Source organism: Lagenorhynchus albirostris, chromosome 17, assembly GCF_949774975.1.
Source record: "Lagenorhynchus albirostris chromosome 17, mLagAlb1.1, whole genome shotgun sequence".
In the NCBI taxonomy this organism is placed as follows: Eukaryota; Metazoa; Chordata; class Mammalia; order Artiodactyla; family Delphinidae; genus Lagenorhynchus; species Lagenorhynchus albirostris.
In genome coordinates this window covers 24082605-24100441 of record NC_083111.1, presented here as the reverse complement: position 1 = coordinate 24100441, position 17837 = coordinate 24082605, and the positions used below count along the sequence as shown (strand labels likewise).

Below are 17837 nucleotides of genomic sequence, written 5' to 3'. Positions count from 1 at the left end.
ATTGTAAATGTTTTTTAATGATTTTATTACTTTAATGTATATGAATGTTCATTGAACCATTGTTCATAACTGAAACTTTCAAAAACTTAAACATTTATCAATAGAAAATTGATAAAATAAAAAATTGAGTTGAAGTAAAGTTAAATACTGTGAGGTTTAAAAAATGTGAATCTATATTTGTTTGAGTTAAAAAAAAACAAGTAAGCCAACAGAATACTGTGTTTTATGATCCCAAACATTATAAAATGTTTGGGGTCTATATGCACATAAATTTATAAAGAATTATTTCAATGCCTCATAACCAAATACTAATATTGATTTTCTACGGAAGTGAGGCTTCCAGGACTATTTATTTTCTTATTTGTACTTTTCTGCAGTATCTTCTAATATACTATTTATTTATCATTAAAAGTACAGAGCAATTTGCATTAGGTTTTTGCATTTTTCTTATTACAGATATATAAGCAAATAAATAAGAAATTAAACATCACCCCAATCCCAAGAGATAACCACTGTTAACATTTTTGTATATTTTCCTACATGTATGCACATAATGTTACACAAATGGGATGTGTACATAATTTTAAAATGTTTTATTTTATATTAGACTATAGTTGATTAACAATGTTGTGTTAGTTTCAGGTGTACAGCAAAATGATTCAGTTATACATATACATATATCTATTCTTTTTCAAACTCTTTCCTGTTTAGGTTATTACAGAATATTGAGCAGAGTTCCCTGTGCTATACAGTAAGTCTGTGTTGGTTGTCTATTTTAAAAGTAGTAGTATGTATATGTCAATCCTAAACTCCCCTACATAATATTTTATAGTCAGAATTTTTTTTCACCTTAGAGCATATTATGAGGCTTCTTCCAAGCTCTTGTTAGTCTTTTTACTTTTTTAAATGCCTGTTAGTGTTTTATTGTATGGACACATCATGATTATTTAATCAGCCCTCCATTTCTAGAAAGTTATGTGCCTTCCAATTTTCTGCCGATATAAATAGCACTTTGATGAACATCCTTGTAACAAAATTTTCAACCATTAGGAACTCTTTTTCTAAGACAATGGAAGATGAAATCAGCCTGTCTACCATCAGACAAAGGTCAATTGTTCTCTTTGTTGCCAAAAGTACAGCTCAGCCTCTCAGCCACTTCTTCTGGATCCACAAATAAATACTTCAGGGCAAAACCAGCCCTATTAGCTGAACTTGTATCTCTGGATTCCCAGATCTACGCCAAGTAATTTCTCAGTATTTTATTAGCTCTTTGTCACTTTAAGGAAATTTTTATATATATATATATATATATATATATATATATATATATATATATATATATATATATATTCCAGTATTTTCAGTTGTTTTTAGTAAGAAGAATTTCCAAATATCAAGTTTTCCATTACCGAGAGTGAAACTAGGGTATTTTTTAAAGTGCTCTGGCATTTCCTACTTGAGACCCTCCATGGTTTCCCTTGACCTTCAGACAAACCCAAATCCCTAACTAGAAGTACCAGGTCCCACAGGCTCTGCTTCCTACTCAGATATCAGACTGCATCTTGTCCCTCATTGCTTCTCTGTCCATCAGCTTCTGTCACTCTGCCCCCTGTCCGCTCCACAAAGGGTTTTTGCAGTTGCCCTCCTCTGCCTGGAACACTATGCCGCCAGACGTTACTTGCCTACCTTCTGCTCCTGATTCAGGTTTGGGTTCAAACAATACCTCCCCTGAGAAGCATTCCTGGCCATTCCATATAAAGTGTCTTCAACCCTACTCACTCTTTCTCATACTACTTGGTTTCATTTTTTTTCTTGCTGCATTTATCACTCTATGCCACTTGGTTTAACTGTGTATATTCTATCTTTTCTCACCAGGATGTCAGTTCCATGAAAAGGACCCTGGCCCTGCTCTATCTCGTTCCTCATATCATGCGTCACAAGCACTTTTAAAAAGTGCTCTGTGAAAAGTATTGTTATTTCCTTTTCATACATTTTCAAAGCGTGCAGTGTGGGAGGAGGAGCCTGTGAGGAGATGGACTTGTTCCTAAGTAAATGTCCACGTATAATCTGGTGACAAGAGCCTGACAGACCAGATGTCATAAGACAAGTTATTTTCCAGTTGCTGTGGGACCAGTGATGTGTCATCCCACCCTGCCTTTCACAATATTTCAAAACATGTGTCACTCAGCTTTTTAAACCTCTTCACCATCTTCATCAGTTCTTCCTACTAACCCACATCACATGTGACCCACCAAACAGCAGTGAATTCTAAGAGGGCAACAAGAAAAAAGAAGAACAGTGAGTATAGGGAACCCAGGGGAAATCTATAATTATTCTCATAAACTAAAAAGTGAATTTTACTTTGCTAATAGGTTCATCTGTACCATTTTAATAGAGACACAGATGTAGAGAACAAATGTATAAACACCAAGGGTGGAGAGGAGGGGGTGGGATGAAGTGGGAGATTGGGATTGACATATATACACTACTATGCCTAAAATAGATAACTAATGAGAACCTGTTGTATAGCACAGGGAACTCTACTCAGTGCTCTGTGGTGACCTAAATGGGAAGGAAATCCAAAAAAGAAGGAATATATGTATACATATAGCTGATTCACTTCTCTGTAAGCAATTATACCCCAATTTTAAAAAAATAGAAAAAAGTGAATTTTAAGTACAACATTAATAATCATTAATTAATAAGCAGAAAGAATTGAGTAAGAGCCTCAGCTGAGCTAGCAAAACTAAAACCTAGGTGCTAAAAACATGGCTCTCCATCATTTTATGGTCCTAGCATAATTTCAAATACCAGAGTTTTGAGAAAACTGTTGACGAGATTAAGACTCAAGAAACCGCTAAATTAGCAATAAATGAAACATAATTATACTAGCACAGAGCAAAGCCACATATTGCCTAGAAAGACCTCACAGGTGTGATGCGCCAATAACCCTGCATCCTTAGGCACTCATTCTGCTTGAAGAGAACAGTCAATGCCCTCGCAGCACTCAAGGACATAATCTGAAAGTTAAGTCATCTCTTGCCTGTACATTTTTCTTTGGTGAGAACTTGACTTATGTTAAACCATTTGACTTGTGGTAGATTGTATCTAATCTGGACCACGCTCCACAAACAACTCAGGTCAAGTTCTGTTTGACAGACATTGCCTGTTGGCAGAATACTCAGCTGCAGTAAAATAAGTTTTAAATGTTGCTCACAATCGGGCAGCCTAGTTCTTGGTGAGGCAGAGTGTCACAGCATGCCAGTTCAGAAACTAGACTGAGTTCCTTACTTCCTATTTCAAACATTCATATTCTACAGTCATCAAGTACACTACCTCTGGGCTAAGTAAATGACCTAATTAAGTTGAATGATTTGTACAAAGGTAAGAAATATGGTTTAAAAAAATAACATAAATTGAAGCAAAATCATAAAGGGTCTTAAATAATATTAAAATATGTTAAATAGCCACAGAAGAGCCATTAATTTATTAATGAATTTATTCATTTAACAGATATTTATTGAGCATCTTCTATGTGCTAGGTTGTTTCCTAGGTGAGTGATAGAGAACATGATAAAAACAAAGCCCCTTCTTCATGGAGCTTACTTTCCAGGGAGAGAGACAGATAATAACCACAAAAAAAAAATTTTTTTTAACCGAAAAACCAAGTAAACATATAGTTAGGCAGGACTAGTGATAAGGGCAAGGGCAGCATAGGGGAATACAGAGTATGCGGGAGGGGTGGTAGCAAATATACACTCTGGGGATGACTCACTGCTAGGGTGAGAAGAGACTTCCTTTAAGGAAGTGAGAAAGCAGAGAAAGCCTGGGCAGCAGATTTCAGAAGGTAGATTGTTCCAGGCAGCGGCAACAATAGGTGCAAAGGCCCTGAGGCAGGAGCATAGCTGTGTCAACAATGGTCTACTGGAAGGGAATATTTGCTAAGAGAGTGAAAGGAAAAAACAACCAGGAGAAGCGGCAAGATCACATAAGACCTCTGCAAATATTTTGGCTTCTACTCTGAATGAAATGAGAAGCCAGTGGAGGATTCTCACCAGAGTAGTGACATATTTAAACGTGTATTTTAAAATGATAGCTCTGGAAGAATAAAAATGCAAACAGGGAGATCAAGGGAGAGAGAACGGTGGAGTCTGAATCACAGTGGTATCTGTGGAAGAGGTAAGAAGTACTTGAATTCTAGATACTTTCTGAAAGTAACGCTGAAATCATTTGCTAGTGGATTAGCTATAGCATGGGAAAGAAAGAAAGGAATTAAAGATGACTCCAAAGCATTTAGCTAGAGAACTAGAAAATTAACATTCCCATGGATTGAGATGAACAAATACCACAAGAGGAGTAGGTTTGGAATCAAAACAAGAAGACTGATTTTGGAAAACATGAGGTTACCATCCTGTGCTGTCCAAATCAGCAGTTACTGACCATATGTGGGTATTTAAATTTACATTTTAATTAATGAAAATTAAATAAAATTTAAAATTCAATTCCTCAGTTGCACTCGCCGTGTTTAAAGTGCTTCCATACCCACCTAGATGGGGTTAGTGCCGATGTGTTGAATAGTGCAGATGATACACTGCATTTCCATCACTGCAGAAAGTTCTGTTGGGCAGTACTGGAGAGACATTAAGCCTTTACTATGTGCTGGGCCCTATGCGAAGTGCTACAAGTCAGGCAATGTATCTTTTTTTTTTTTTAACATCTTTATTGGGGTATAATTGCTTTACAATGGTTAGTTTCTGCTTTATAACAAAGTGAATCAGTTATACATATACATATGTTCCCATACCTCTTCCCTCTTGCATCTCCCTCCCTCCCACCCTCCCTATCCCACCCCTCCAGGCGGTCACAAAGCACCAAGTTGATCTCCCTGTGCTATGCGGCTGCTTCCCACTAGCTATCAACCTTATATTTGGTAGTGTATATATGTCCATGCCTCTCTCTCGCTTTGTCACAGCTCACCCTTCCCCCTCCCCATATCCTCAAGTCCGTTCTCTAGTAGGTCTGTGTCTTTTACAAAGGGTATAACTAGAGTTCAGAGGAGTTAAGTAACCCTGCCCTAAGTCACACAATTCTTAAAAGGGTAGAGAGCCAGAATTGGATTCCAGTATTGTCTGCTTCCAAAGCCCCAACACTTAAATCGCCACACTAAATTTTAGAGAGATTAAACCAGTTTGAAATTAAACGTGACATCTATAGGGAAATGTCCAATAAGTTATCGACAATAAAGTGTTGAAGCATAGAGAAGAAAACAGGAGATCTGATAGACCTGGGTGAAACTCAGGGAGTGAAACTCCCAACACATGCAGTGTGTTGTAGAACTAAACAGAATACATTCCAACATACTACCAGTTAAGAGAAAATAAAAATATTCAATGAAAGCACTAGTTTATACCTTTTGATAAGGGGTGAACTGATGTTAAAGGATTGCTTAGCAGAAAGGAGGGCTTGATTGACACTAGATAAGATGAAGTTGAGCTACATTTGTTCTTGTTCTACCCAGTGGTTCTCAACTAGGTATGCTACCATACCCTTAGAAGACATCTGGAAATGTATAGGGTGTTTGGGGTAGACTGATGGGTACCATGGGCATTTTGTGGCAATGATCTTAGGACACCAACTTGCCACAGCTCAGCACGATGAAGAAAAGTTCTCTCACCCAAAATGTCAACAACTCCCCCCATGGAAGAAACATGGGCCTACCCTTCCTCTAGTAATACTCCACTGTCCATAAACTGAAGCAATACAGACATTAGAACATGGTGCTGGTTGCACAGGTTTTAGTCAGATGAACTTGTGCTCCAATCTGTTCTGACTCGTACTAGCTGTATGGCTCGGTATCATTACCTAGACCCTGAGAGTTAGTTTCCTCATCTAAGTAATGCAGAAAACAATTGTTAATACACATCATTTAGGGTGGTTCTGAGAATTATAAAACTCTTCAAAGTACTTGGCCCAGTGTTCGGTTCAGGGAGTCATATAAATGTACACTATTATTAGAAGTGGAAAAGGGGGATGAAAGAGGAACTCTAGTATGGAGATGAAAATAAACAAGATGAAATTCAAATAGAAAAGGAAGTCTAGACCAGCACTGTCCAACTAAAAATATGGACCCCCCTCCAAAAAAAAGGCCAGCACATGTAATTTTTTTTAGCACATGTAATTTTTAAATATTCCCTAGCCACATTAAAAAAGACAAGAAACAGGTAAAATTAATTTGATTAATATACAATATTTAGGTAACCAACTGTATCCAAAAATATGATTTCAACATGTAATCAATATAAAAAAAATCAGAGGTGTTTTCCTTTTTTTTTGGTATAAAGTTCTTTAAATCTTATGTGTATTTTACTTACCCAGTGCTCATCAGCCACCTGGGGCTACAGCTATATATTGGACAACACAGAGCTAGGGTATCAGTGAGTCCAACTCTTTCATTGACTGCTAGCTTTCAGTAATTAAAGATTCTTGCCAGCTAATATTTTAGTGCCTAGAGAGTAGTTTCAGAAAAGTCTCAGTTATTACATTTAGGTACTTTAAACTCAGGATCTTTATACCACTGAGAAGAGGCAGTGCTGTAGAATGATTGACCAGTCATGAGTGGACTCCATGAGTTGTAGGTTCCCACTCCAACTCTCCTGCTTCCTATGTCCTTGAACAAGTTAGGTAGTCAAAAACCTATTTTCTTATTTGCAGCACATAGATGATGTTACTACCTCCCCTAAGTATTGCTCTGAGGATCATGTACATAGTTTTAGCCCAGTGCCTATAGGAATTTCTCCAAATGTGAATTGCAGATAGTTGTTATTTGGCTTGAGAAATGGGAAAGGAGTCACTAGAATTCTAGTTATTCTTTATATATACACACAAGTATTTCATTCAGAGCTCAATTACTTTTACGGCTTTTGTTAATGAGCACACTATGTACTTTCAAAGATGAGTGTTTCTTGTCAAGTGCAATGACTTGTCCTTGTGTTCAGATATACCTTAACCTCTGGAAGACTGCCTGGCACATGGTAGGTTCTCAGAAAGTTTATTAAATGAACTTCTGGCTCAGAATTCCTGAGTAATAGTTATAAGCACACTATTAAAAGTATGATTTAACCTTTATTCTAATATTTAAATTATAAAGTTTATTTATGTAGCTATTTTTCAACGAGAACAGTCTCTGTCACAAATTTAAGATTCTTCAGTTGAGACAAAGTTCAAATAGCATAGGGCAAGATTAATGATTGGTAGTTTATTTGCCACAGAAGTAGCTCTACATATAAATTACTAAAATATAATCTCAATATGGTAACCTCAAGGCTACCCCAGAATTTATTCCATTCATAAATGTTAAAACTCATCACTAAATTCCTATAAAGCTTAAAAAAACATGCAAAACTGGTATAGCACAAACAGATTTATTTACTAACCAAAGAGATGATCCTAATTAAACCGACACTTTGAAATAGTTAAAGTAAAATGTTTGTGATAAAGATAATTGAATACAGTAATGAAAAAAAAAGCAGTATGGAGATTTGCTCATTGAACTGAGCTTGTTCATCCTCTCAGCTTCCTATCCAAAATGATGATGAAAGTTTTACTCTACTTTTTCATAGACCCGAGTACAGGTGACATTGTTCATGACACATACCTAGGAGAAAGAGTGATATTAGAAGAGTCAGGTTAGTCTTACATCACAGAGCAATGGTGATAGTTAAATGCTAGGACCACAATCCTACAAAACGTTGTAATCTACTTCATAGACGAAGAAAATGCACTTTAGGATTCCTGGGTTTGAAAAGCTAGAACCTGTTATTTTGCTTATGACGTGCATATGCTTAACTGAAAACTAAATACTGATTTGCAATATCTAAACTATTCATTCAGTCTCAGCAAACACTATTCCTCATATTAAAGAAGCAGAAAAACGTATGCCTAAGAATATATAGACATTTTTTTACAAATTGAAGGTTTGTGGCAACCCTGCATTGAGCAAGTCTATTGGCGCCATTTTTCCAACATTATTTGCTCACTTCCTGTCTCTGTGTCACATGTTAGTAATTCTCACAATATTTCAAACTTTTTCATTATTATTATATTGGTTTTGGTGATCAGTGATTAGTGATCTTTGGTATTACTATTGTAATTTGGGGGCAGTTATTAGCAATAAAGTTTTTTTGTTTGTTTTTCTTTTTTTTTGCAGTACACGGGCCTCTCACTGTTGTGGCCTCTCCCGTTGCGGAGCACAGGCTCCAGACGCGTAGGCTCATGGGCCCAGCCGCTCCACGGCATGTGGGATCCTCCCAGACCAGGGCACGAACCCGTGTCCCCTGCATCGGCAGGCGGGCTCTCAACCACTGCGCCACCAGGGAAGCCCTAAAGTATTTTTTTAATTGAGGTATGTATATTGTTTTTTCAGACATAAGGCTATTGCACACTTAACATAATAGTATAAACATAACTTATATGCACTGGGAAACCAAAAAATTCACATGACTCACTTTATTGTGATACTCAGTTTATTGCGGTGGTCTGGAATCCAACCTGCAATATCTCTGAAGTGTGCCTGAACTGTAAATGTAGCAGCAGAGCATGGACTAAACCCAGCTCCTGCTACATCCTCCAGTACATCATCTCACTTCTCTATCTCTACAAAGGGCTTTCTTAGTTATTAGTGTTTTGTATTTACCTTGTTACTCTGCAGTTTTTTCCTTTCCAAACCTAGTTCTCCTGCTTATGATCAGTGATACAGAACACCCATGTGAACTACGAGTTCAAACAAGAAGCCCAATAAAATAGAAGATGTCAGACACTTACCACCACTAATTTTCCGTCTTCCACTTTTCTTGTTATTATGCTTTCCTTTCCATCCCATTCCTGACGTTGAACCAATGCGCCATCTGTAAAGTTGCAGACAGTCTGCCAAAATAAAGTATATTTCTTAATCTTCCAAAGTACAATAAAAGAGAGTTTCTGTGACTCATAACCTCCTTAACCAACATTTTTTCATCTTTTCCCTTCCGAGTCTACTTCATTAGCCCATACTGATTTCATTTGTAACACAGTTTACACTTTTCAATCTAGATGCACATAAGAGATACGCGCTCTTTCTCGTGTCCCTTCAACTATTTTTACAAAATAGACTATGTTGTGAAGCTGGTACTTTCACTAATTTGTCACAACTCAATTCATAAAACAACTTGTGACTTTTTCATTAAGTTCTTGCCTGGAAGCAGTAAGACTGTTATTAATAGAATCTATCATTCTAGAAGCTTCTGTGATATTATAAGTTAGGACTGACCTGAGTTTTTCTGCCATCAGCTGTAGTCTCTTCAAACTTCTCTCCCAGGATGCAGGAAAACTGTGTTGTTTTCAAAGCGGTCTCAGTTTTTATGGTGAGGTTTTTGCCGTCGGAAGTGATGATACAGTCCGGTTTAGCTATTGCACCCATTTTTCGCAGAGCTAGCCCCACTCCTGTAGAATGTTATATCGTGTTAAACAATAGGAAGACCAAAGTTATAGTTTACATAATAAAAGCAGCAATTCAATTGTAATCACTATGCTGTGCATATTTTCACCTATTCACTTATCAATAACCACCGTGAACACATATCCAGTGCTCACCATGTGTTCATACTTGACATATATTATTCATGGCAGCCTTATGACAACCTTGTGGAAGGTGGATACACTGTCTCCATTTTACAGATGAGAAGGTGAGGCACTGATGTAATTCACTCAAGCTCATTCAGCTAGGGAGGGAGGGGGCTGCGAGCCAACAATGCAGGCAGGCCGTGGGCCTCCAAATAGCTCAGCCACCACGCTCTGCTGGCTTTCAGAAAGTTAGGGAAGATATCCGAACTTCTACAATTTCCTCAATTCTGCCAACCATTGTATTCTATGACTCCAGCACACAGTCTGGCACATAAAAGGTCCCTGATAAATATTTGATTAGCAGACTATGCAAAATCAACATTGATCCTGAGATACGCCAATTACACAAAGTTTTAAGACTTAACTGCACAATCATAACGCTAGCAAACAGGAAAAATCTTACCCTCAAACAGAGTAACTATTTCAGAGCTGTGTAACTCAATTACTGTATTGATATATTTAATTTATAATCTGTGTATTTCCCCTTAACGTTAACATTTAGTAGGAAACTTAGTTCTAGGCGAAATCTCGGTTTCACAGATGAGGAGATTACAACCTAGACAGAGGAACTGACTTGATGATGAACACTCAGCCAGGCTTGAAATGTCCCCGTGAAGACTTCTCTTTTGCCAGCTCAAGGCTGGTGCCTTGTTTTGTTAGAGTCATTAGATATTCTCACTTTGGACAAATAAAAGGCTCTGCTTTTCCTACACCTTGATTGCTCTCTAATGAATTGAGCCTTGACAACCTTCATGACTCCAGAACTCTGGAAACCAGCCATCTGATAAACACATTCGCTTTCAATGGGCAGAGAAACAGCCTTCTCCGGTCCTCACACATGTGAGCAAACACAAATGAGTTTCTTTGATTTGAGTACGTTAGGTGGCTTTACTCACAGGCTCGTAAAGACACTCAAGAGTCACCACAGAACCAGCCTTAAGCAGCCACTGTCTTGCATAAAGGTTAGTGAAGGTGTGTTTCTGAAGTACCTCAGGGCCTAGGTCTTTGTAGCGACTTGTGCACCAGAAAGCAGTCATGTCAACATTTGTGGGAGGGCGACTTCTAAAGCGTCCCCCAGTCCCAGCAGTTGTCTCAGATAGGATCTTTGCCATGCTTCACCATCCCACTTCCTAGGGGCCTGTGACAAAGGTTCATCTTTGTTTGCCAATCTACCCAGTGTTTCAACCAGCATGCAATCGTTGTCACCGGCTCAGGAAAAAGACAGGAGAAAATTCAGCACTATTTTGAGTGACAACTTGAATCTTCCTACAGAGACTCATCCTTCCTTGGAAGGCTTTTAATAAGTCAAGCGCCTTCTGCAAAGCCACAGCCATCTTGGATGTGGTAGGAAAGCAGCCGCAGGAGGGACCGGCAGTTTCTGATCGCGGTTTCCCAACAAAGCCTCTCTGCCCTCCACCCTCTAGATGCAGAGGCCAGGGCCGCGGCGCACTGCCTCCCCATCCCCGGGCACAGTCAACCTCACTGCGCTCCTCCCACAGGCCACCAGCCAACAGTACAGCGCCGCCAGTGCCACGCCTCCGAGCGCCGCTCTGGGGCGCGGAGGCGAGGATGCCCCGACGCTCCCCGGGGAGCCGTGCCAACCCAAAGGGCCCGGCGCACCCGGAGAGGGCGGGTGGGGGACCTGCGGATAAGGGAGATGCAGCCGAGAGCGGAATGGAAGCTGAAGCAGTAGCCCGGTTCAGACCCTCTAAAGGATTTCTGCTAGAAACCGCGTCCCCGTGGAGAAGAGGGAGGGGACCCCGCGCGCCATCTAGGAACAAAGATGCGGCAGGGTGGGCAAGGCGAGTGGGTGCGGCCACGACGGAGTGAGTGCGAGTGGGAGGACGGGGTCAGGATTAGGGAGGACGAGTAGTGGAGGAAAAAAATAGGTAAAGTTAAGAGGGCTGCCTGGAGGGGTCGAAAGAAGTGAAGTTGGGGGTGGGAGAGGGGGTGAGCGCGCTAAAGGCAGGGAGCAAGTGCGGTGGCGCCCAGGGGAAAGCAGCAGAGAGCGGGGCAGACCGAGAGGCCCACGCTCTCCCCGCCGCTCGCCCGTGACGTAGGTGGAAGAGGATAACGGGGTCGGCGATAGGCAGCCAAACATGCCCAGCCTCTGAGCCCAGCACGCCGAAGGGGACCTAGGGACAGATAGACATACACGTGCCACGTTGCAGCGCCGCATGCTGGGGAACCTCACCTACTTCCTTCATGTATTCGTCAAAGCCTTTGCTCTCTACTAAGCACCATCTTCCTACCAGCTGCTGAATGGTGGCCATGGTGGGCGCGGGCGGGCGAGCGTGCAGAGAAAGCGAAGGAGGGTCGGGCGCCGGGAACCTGGCGTGCGGACGCCAGGCCACCGCGGCTGCTTTATAAAGGCGGAGCGCGCGCAGGGCGGCGCCTGGCGGCCAATGAGAGGAGCGCCTCGCCCGCCCGGCACCCCGCCTCCGGGCCTCGCTCCGGGGGTCCAGACAGGCAAACCCGCTCCACCTGCCCCGGCCGCGAGGACTCCTCCGGCGCCTCCTGCAAGCAGGGACTCGCCCGGCGCGCCCCACACCACACCGGACGCCAGCCCCTGCACGTTCCCGCGCCTCCTTACGCCCAGGAAGCCAGAGGGGCTACCGGCGGACCGGACCCACAGATCCCACGTCAAGCTGCCGCCCCTCTTCCATTCAAAACACCCCCAACGAATCGATTAGCCTTCGCTCCGCTCCAATGGCAGGAATTGATTGATCGGTAGTTTGATTGATCGATTGATAAACTTCTTTGCCTCACTAGTCACTGCTCGCAGACGGGGCAAACCCTCATCCCACACCCTCCTGAGACAACCCGTTCTCCCCACCCTCAGGCCACTCCCGGACCAAATGGGGCCTCAGGATGGGTGTATACCTGTGTTGAGTTAGACCATTTTATCAGAAAGTGCTGGGTGGATGGAGATGTCCCAAGAAGTTGGTTTTCCAAACTCAGATTCTGTAGCAGGTATCAGCTTAAGTGACTGCCACTGCTATTAAATGTTCTCATTCAAGTATGTTTTATATTTTCAGTTTCCCCTCAGGCTCCCAAGTCTTTAGATTCCAGTGCTTCTCCTCTTCACCTTTAATCATAATAATTCCCTGGGTTTGTATGTAGAACGTCATACTTTTCAAAGTGTGCTTGTCGCAGTATCTTACTTGGTGCTCCTGGGTTTCTGTGGGAGTGAGCTGGGATGAGATGAGGAAGTTGCCACACAGAGAGGGTAGCCAACTTGGTGGGGATAAAGTCCATTTACTGAGTGCCTCCTTGCTGGATGCTGTACTTCCTGGCTCCTTTATATCCATTAACTGATCTCCGCTAGATTTTTGCTGAAGAATATTATCCCAACTTTCTGAAAGAGAGATATGGCAGGGAAAGTTTGCAGAGTGGCAGAACCAGAATGCCTGCCCAGATCCTTCTCACTCTAGACCTTGTGAAATAGGTCCACACCTGGCTCACTCTCCTCAAGGGATTAAGAGTAGAGGCTACAGTCCCCTGAACTATTCCAAGACACTAGCTCTTGTACCTTCCCTAACAAACTGAAATCTCAGCTTTGTTTGTCATCTCCCCACGTGACTCAGGACATTTACTCCCCTGTACTGTAGCCCTTTCAAGTTCCTGCCCTAATTTTAGGGTCATCCCAGTTTTCCTTGTGGTACCATTTTAATACTGAGCGACTCAGGCCATGCAGTTGTGCCACTAAGGGCCGGTAGGTCACACACCTGAGGCTCTACTGCTCAGCAAACATTCACATTCTGAGGGCACCTGAGCGCGTCATTTGCTCAGCAAAGCAAGTGCTGGCTTCCAGACGCTTAGCGCGGCCCGCTGCCCCTCCTCCTGGAGAAGCAGTTCCTACGTGTTTGGACTTGCCTTCTTAATGTGCTAGTTCGGCAGGTTTCGTCCATTTTTGTATAGAATATGGTAATAACAGCCAGGACTCAATGCCGGAATACTAATTTTTAGATTATCATAGTCAACCATGCTATAGAAATATCAGAAGGAAATTGGCACTATAGTACTAAATACTCAGGTACTTAAATTGTTTTTATACCAGAGGCATTACCCAAAACTTATCTTTTAAGCACAGTCTTTGATATGATGAGTGTGTAGATGAAAAATGTCCCCGCCACATCAGTAAACAAAGGATGCTGCAACCATCAAGGCCTCAGCCACAGCAGCGCCCTGACTGTGCGCCGGAGGGGATTCAGGATGGAAAAAAGCAAAATACTGGCCCTAGATAGTTAAGGCCCGTATCAAAGGCCCAGACCCTTGCATCTTCCCATATATAGAAAAGCGTTAACTTTGTTAACTTGAGATGTCTGGTTTTCTTTAATTAACAGTAGTCTTCTGGTGCTCTATCTGGTTTTTGTTGTAAAAATTCCTCTATATGCTGACTCCTTCATTCCCTCTTTGGAGCAGTCCCTCAGAGCTATTGGAGAGGCTGTCTTCCAGGCTTAAGTCCTCAGAAACTCCACCAAATAAAACGTAATTCTCAACATTTAGGTTGTGCATTTTTTTCAGTTGACAAGTGGAAACAATCCTTTCGTGGTTAAAACACATCAACAAACATAAGAGATATAGGCCAAAATGCCTGTTACTGTCTCTCATGGAACAAAGAGGAAGGGCATTGTGATTGCTCTGCTACTGTGGGCAACACACGTAATCCCTTGTTGTCTGATGCCTCTCATCCCTATTACAAATACAGAGAGAGATTGAAGTCAATTATTTCTAAGGGACCTCAAGCCCAAAATTCAGATTCCCTTCCTTTCTTAAGAATACTAGTAATGGGGCTTCCCTGGTGGCGCAGTGGTTGAGAGTCCGCCTGCCGATGCAGGGGACACGGGTTCGTGCCCCGGTCTGGGAAGATCCCACGTGCCGCGGAGTGGCTGGGCCCGTGAGCCATGGCCGCTGAGCCTGCGCGTCCAGAGCCTGTGCTCTGCAACGGGAGAGGCCACAACAGTGAGAGGCCCGCATACCGCAAAAAAAAAAAAAAAAGAATACTAGTAATGGATTACAAGCTCTGAAAAACATTGAATACTTTCTTAACCTGCTAATTAAAGTCCTGTTCTAGACTACTTAACTTGAACCCAGTATAAGTGCAAAAACCAAATCTGTTGTGAAAACAAATCTGATTAAAGTCTTGTATGACTTTACGGGACTGTGGACAAAAAATATCGCCTGCTATTTCAGTAAACAGAGGGTGTTGCTGTGGCCATAAAGCCGCCCCCAATGTGTGCTCTGAAGGGATTCAGGATGGAGGGAGAACAGCATCTTGGCCCTAAGTAGTTAAGGTGCATAGCAAAAGAATAATTTCAAGGAGCCCAGACTCTTGCATCTTCCCATACAAAGAAAAGCACTAAAATCATTAACTCGAGATGTCTGTTTTTTGTGTGTTTAGCAGTAATATTTTGATATTCAACTACATGGTTTTGTTTTTTTGGTTTTTTTTTACCGACACAAAGTCCTCTATATCCTGGCTCTTCCCTTACCTCTTTGGAGCAGTCCCTCAGAGCTATCTGAGAGGCTGTATCCCAGGCTTAAGTCCTTGAAAGTCCACTGAATAAAACATAATTCTCAGTTTTTAGGTTGTGCATTTTTTTCAGTCGACGGGATGGTTGAGTATCTCTTCATTGGAAAAAGGGAGGAGAATTATCACTTGATTGAGATTAATTACATTACAATACAAGGAACAAGGGACAACAGTTTTATCCTAGCCTATCCTTACAAACAGAAGGAACTGTGCTGGTCATTAGTTTTAGTGGCAGCACAGTGACAGTGTAGGTGTCACATCATGTGTTCTTTCATGCTGGAGGATAATAATACATTATTCTTGTAGATGAAAATGGTTGAAGAATCCTGAATTACTAGCGACTCTTCCCCCAGTGGCTCTAGTAGACTACTAGTTATAAGACAGATGCAATTTTCTTTAATATCTCTAAACCTCAGTTTTCTCATCTATGGAATTAAGGAGGTAAGGATTAGACTAATTAATTTCTTAGAATCCTTTCAGTTTATGAAGTACTCCTGCAGTAGTTGATAGCCCTGAAAAATACACTCAAAATTACTCTATTTCCACCTAGTGGTAAAACGGAGTATTTTTCGCAGGTTTTCTTTGATAAGTGTTAGTAGCTTGTCAGCTTCCACAATCGCACACATGCTGTTGGTGTATACCGTGTAATTTTGCTTAAGACAAGTTTCCAGCTGCAGTTTGTATAGATGAATGTACATTCCATAAAGTTAGTTACAATGTATAATCATTTCCTAGGACAGCAAGCATTGGTGGCCTAGAAGCACACTGCTGGTAGAAAAAGAAAGAGCACTACATTAAATGAATCATTGCAGAGATTACACAAAGCAATCCGTGTTCAGACCATTGAGTCTTCTCTAAGTACATGGCCAGATGAATCCAAGAAGGAGGAGGAAAAGCAAAGTGATCACTATAAAGCATTACTTCTCAAATTTTAGTATGCAAATCACCAGGGGGTCTTGTTAAAAACACAGAAACTGGGCTTTCCCTGGTGGTGCAGTGGTTGAGAGTCCGCCTGCCGATGCAGGGGACACGGGTTCGTGCCCCGGTCTGGGAAGATCCCACATGCCGCGGAGTGGCTGGGCCCATGAGCCATGGCCGCTGAGCCTGCGTGTCGGAGACTGTGCTCCGCAACAGGAGAGGCCGCAACAGCGAGAGGCCCGCGTACTGCAAAAAAAAAAAAAAAAAAAAAAAAAAAAACTGGAAAAAAAACACAGAATCTGATTTAGTAGGTCTCTGGGCATAAGATCGTGCATTTCTAATGAACTCCCAGGTGATGCCAGTGTTTGGGTCTGTTCGCCTGCCCACTTCAATCTATACCCTTAAGTTATATCAAACTTAAAGGTATAAATTGAACAGCATGTAGTGAAATGTTTGCTTTATTTTCCCATGCGTTTTCCCCATGTTGTCTTGCCTCTTGTGTTCCTGAATTCCTCCTTTACAGCGATAGTTTCTCAGTTGAGCGACTCACTGTTAATAATGAGAAACCAATCTGAGTTTCCAATGAACCACATTCTGTTCTCTAGGTTGGCTAAACGCCATGATTTCCTATAGGAACTGGGAGCTGAGTGGGTGTTATCACTGAGGGAAACCATGATCTTGGTTTGGCTCTATCTTAGAAGGTGGATAAAGAATATTTGTGTCACAAATCTCATGTCTTGTCATCTATCTTGTAGCTTCAAAATAATAGTTAATCCCTCAGGACAAAGCTGAGGTTCCTAATGGCCTTTCTGCCCTGATAGATTAGCAGGACTGAACACAGTGTTTTGGGCACAGTGCAAGATATGGTGCTTATGGGTCCCAGGTAGCCTGGGGACAGGTCTGACTGATGATTGTTGTCATGTTGTAATTATAAACAGTACTCTCACTCCAAGTATCTCAAATTGAATGATGTTGGATGAAGAGTTGTGAAATGTAATTCTCACCTATCCGGCAGTTCCAAAGCCTAAATTTCAAGTATGACATTATCATGGGACTCTAGTATCATCTAATGTAAAACCTGAAGGTTGCCTTACAGGAGGGAAGAAAGGCTGTGAGGCAGAGTCAGTCCTTCTCTATTCATCTGGCCTTACACAAATATGTCATGTGCGCACTGCTCAGCTTATCCACAAATGAAAGGCAAGCACACAACAGACTCCTTTGATTCAAGTCAGCCTGCATTTTTAGACCACCTAACAATCATGTGGAGTAGGCTGTAGTCCTTGTCTTCAAGGAGTCTGTCACCTAAGCTTACACCAGTTAAGGAACTGCATTCATATATTTTTTTAAATGTAATCAACATTTAGTAAAATTTTTCAACACATTCTGAAAATTTTCAAGTATTAAATGTCTTTGAAAATATCAGATAAATTCATTTGATAACATGAGGTGAATTTTCCAAGAATTACCACAGTCTTTTGCGGGGGGTGAGCTGTGTATATCGTCCGTCCTAATTGCTTTCAATTGTATCTGGAAACTAGATTTTTGATTGTTTGTTTGTTGGTGTGTTAGTTTGAACAGGTCATCTCTTTGGCAGGAACAAGGTGCGTGTGCCATCCTGTTTAAAACTAATGTGCCAAATGCCACAAAGCAACCTGAGGTAACCTGTGCTCAGATTAGAAAGACCTTGTTTAATACTGGGTTACAGACTGTGAAGCAACCCACATCA

General features: G+C 41.5%; 1 protein-coding gene across 1 annotated transcript; it reads right to left on the bottom strand.

Moving 5' to 3' along the window:
* Positions 1-7405: 7405 nt before the first annotated feature.
* Positions 7406-12010, bottom strand: FABP5 (fatty acid binding protein 5). The gene is made up of 4 exons (XM_060127582.1): positions 11852-12010; positions 9305-9477; positions 8821-8922; positions 7406-7654 (listed from the first exon to the last, which is right to left on the bottom strand). Exons 1-4 carry the CDS (start codon positions 11928-11930, stop codon positions 7601-7603), a joined length of 408 nt encoding a protein of 135 aa, XP_059983565.1. The 5' UTR covers positions 11931-12010; the 3' UTR covers positions 7406-7600.
* Positions 12011-17837: the final 5827 nt, after the last annotated feature.

What these genes read in the sequence shown, in the direction of transcription:
- FABP5 (XM_060127582.1), bottom strand. Translation starts at nt 11,930, where the DNA reads ATGGCCACCATTCAGCAGCTGGTAGGAAGATGGTGCTTAGTAGAGAGC. An exon ending in CGAATACATGAAGGAAGTAG is followed by an intron (nt 9,478 to 11,851) that starts GTGAGGTTCCCC and finishes AACATTCTACAG; the next exon opens with GAGTGGGGCTAGCTCTGCGA. An exon ending in AAGACGGAAAATTAGTGGTG is followed by an intron (nt 7,655 to 8,820) that starts GTAAGTGTCTGA and finishes TCTTTCTCCTAG; the next exon opens with GTATGTGTCATGAACAATGT.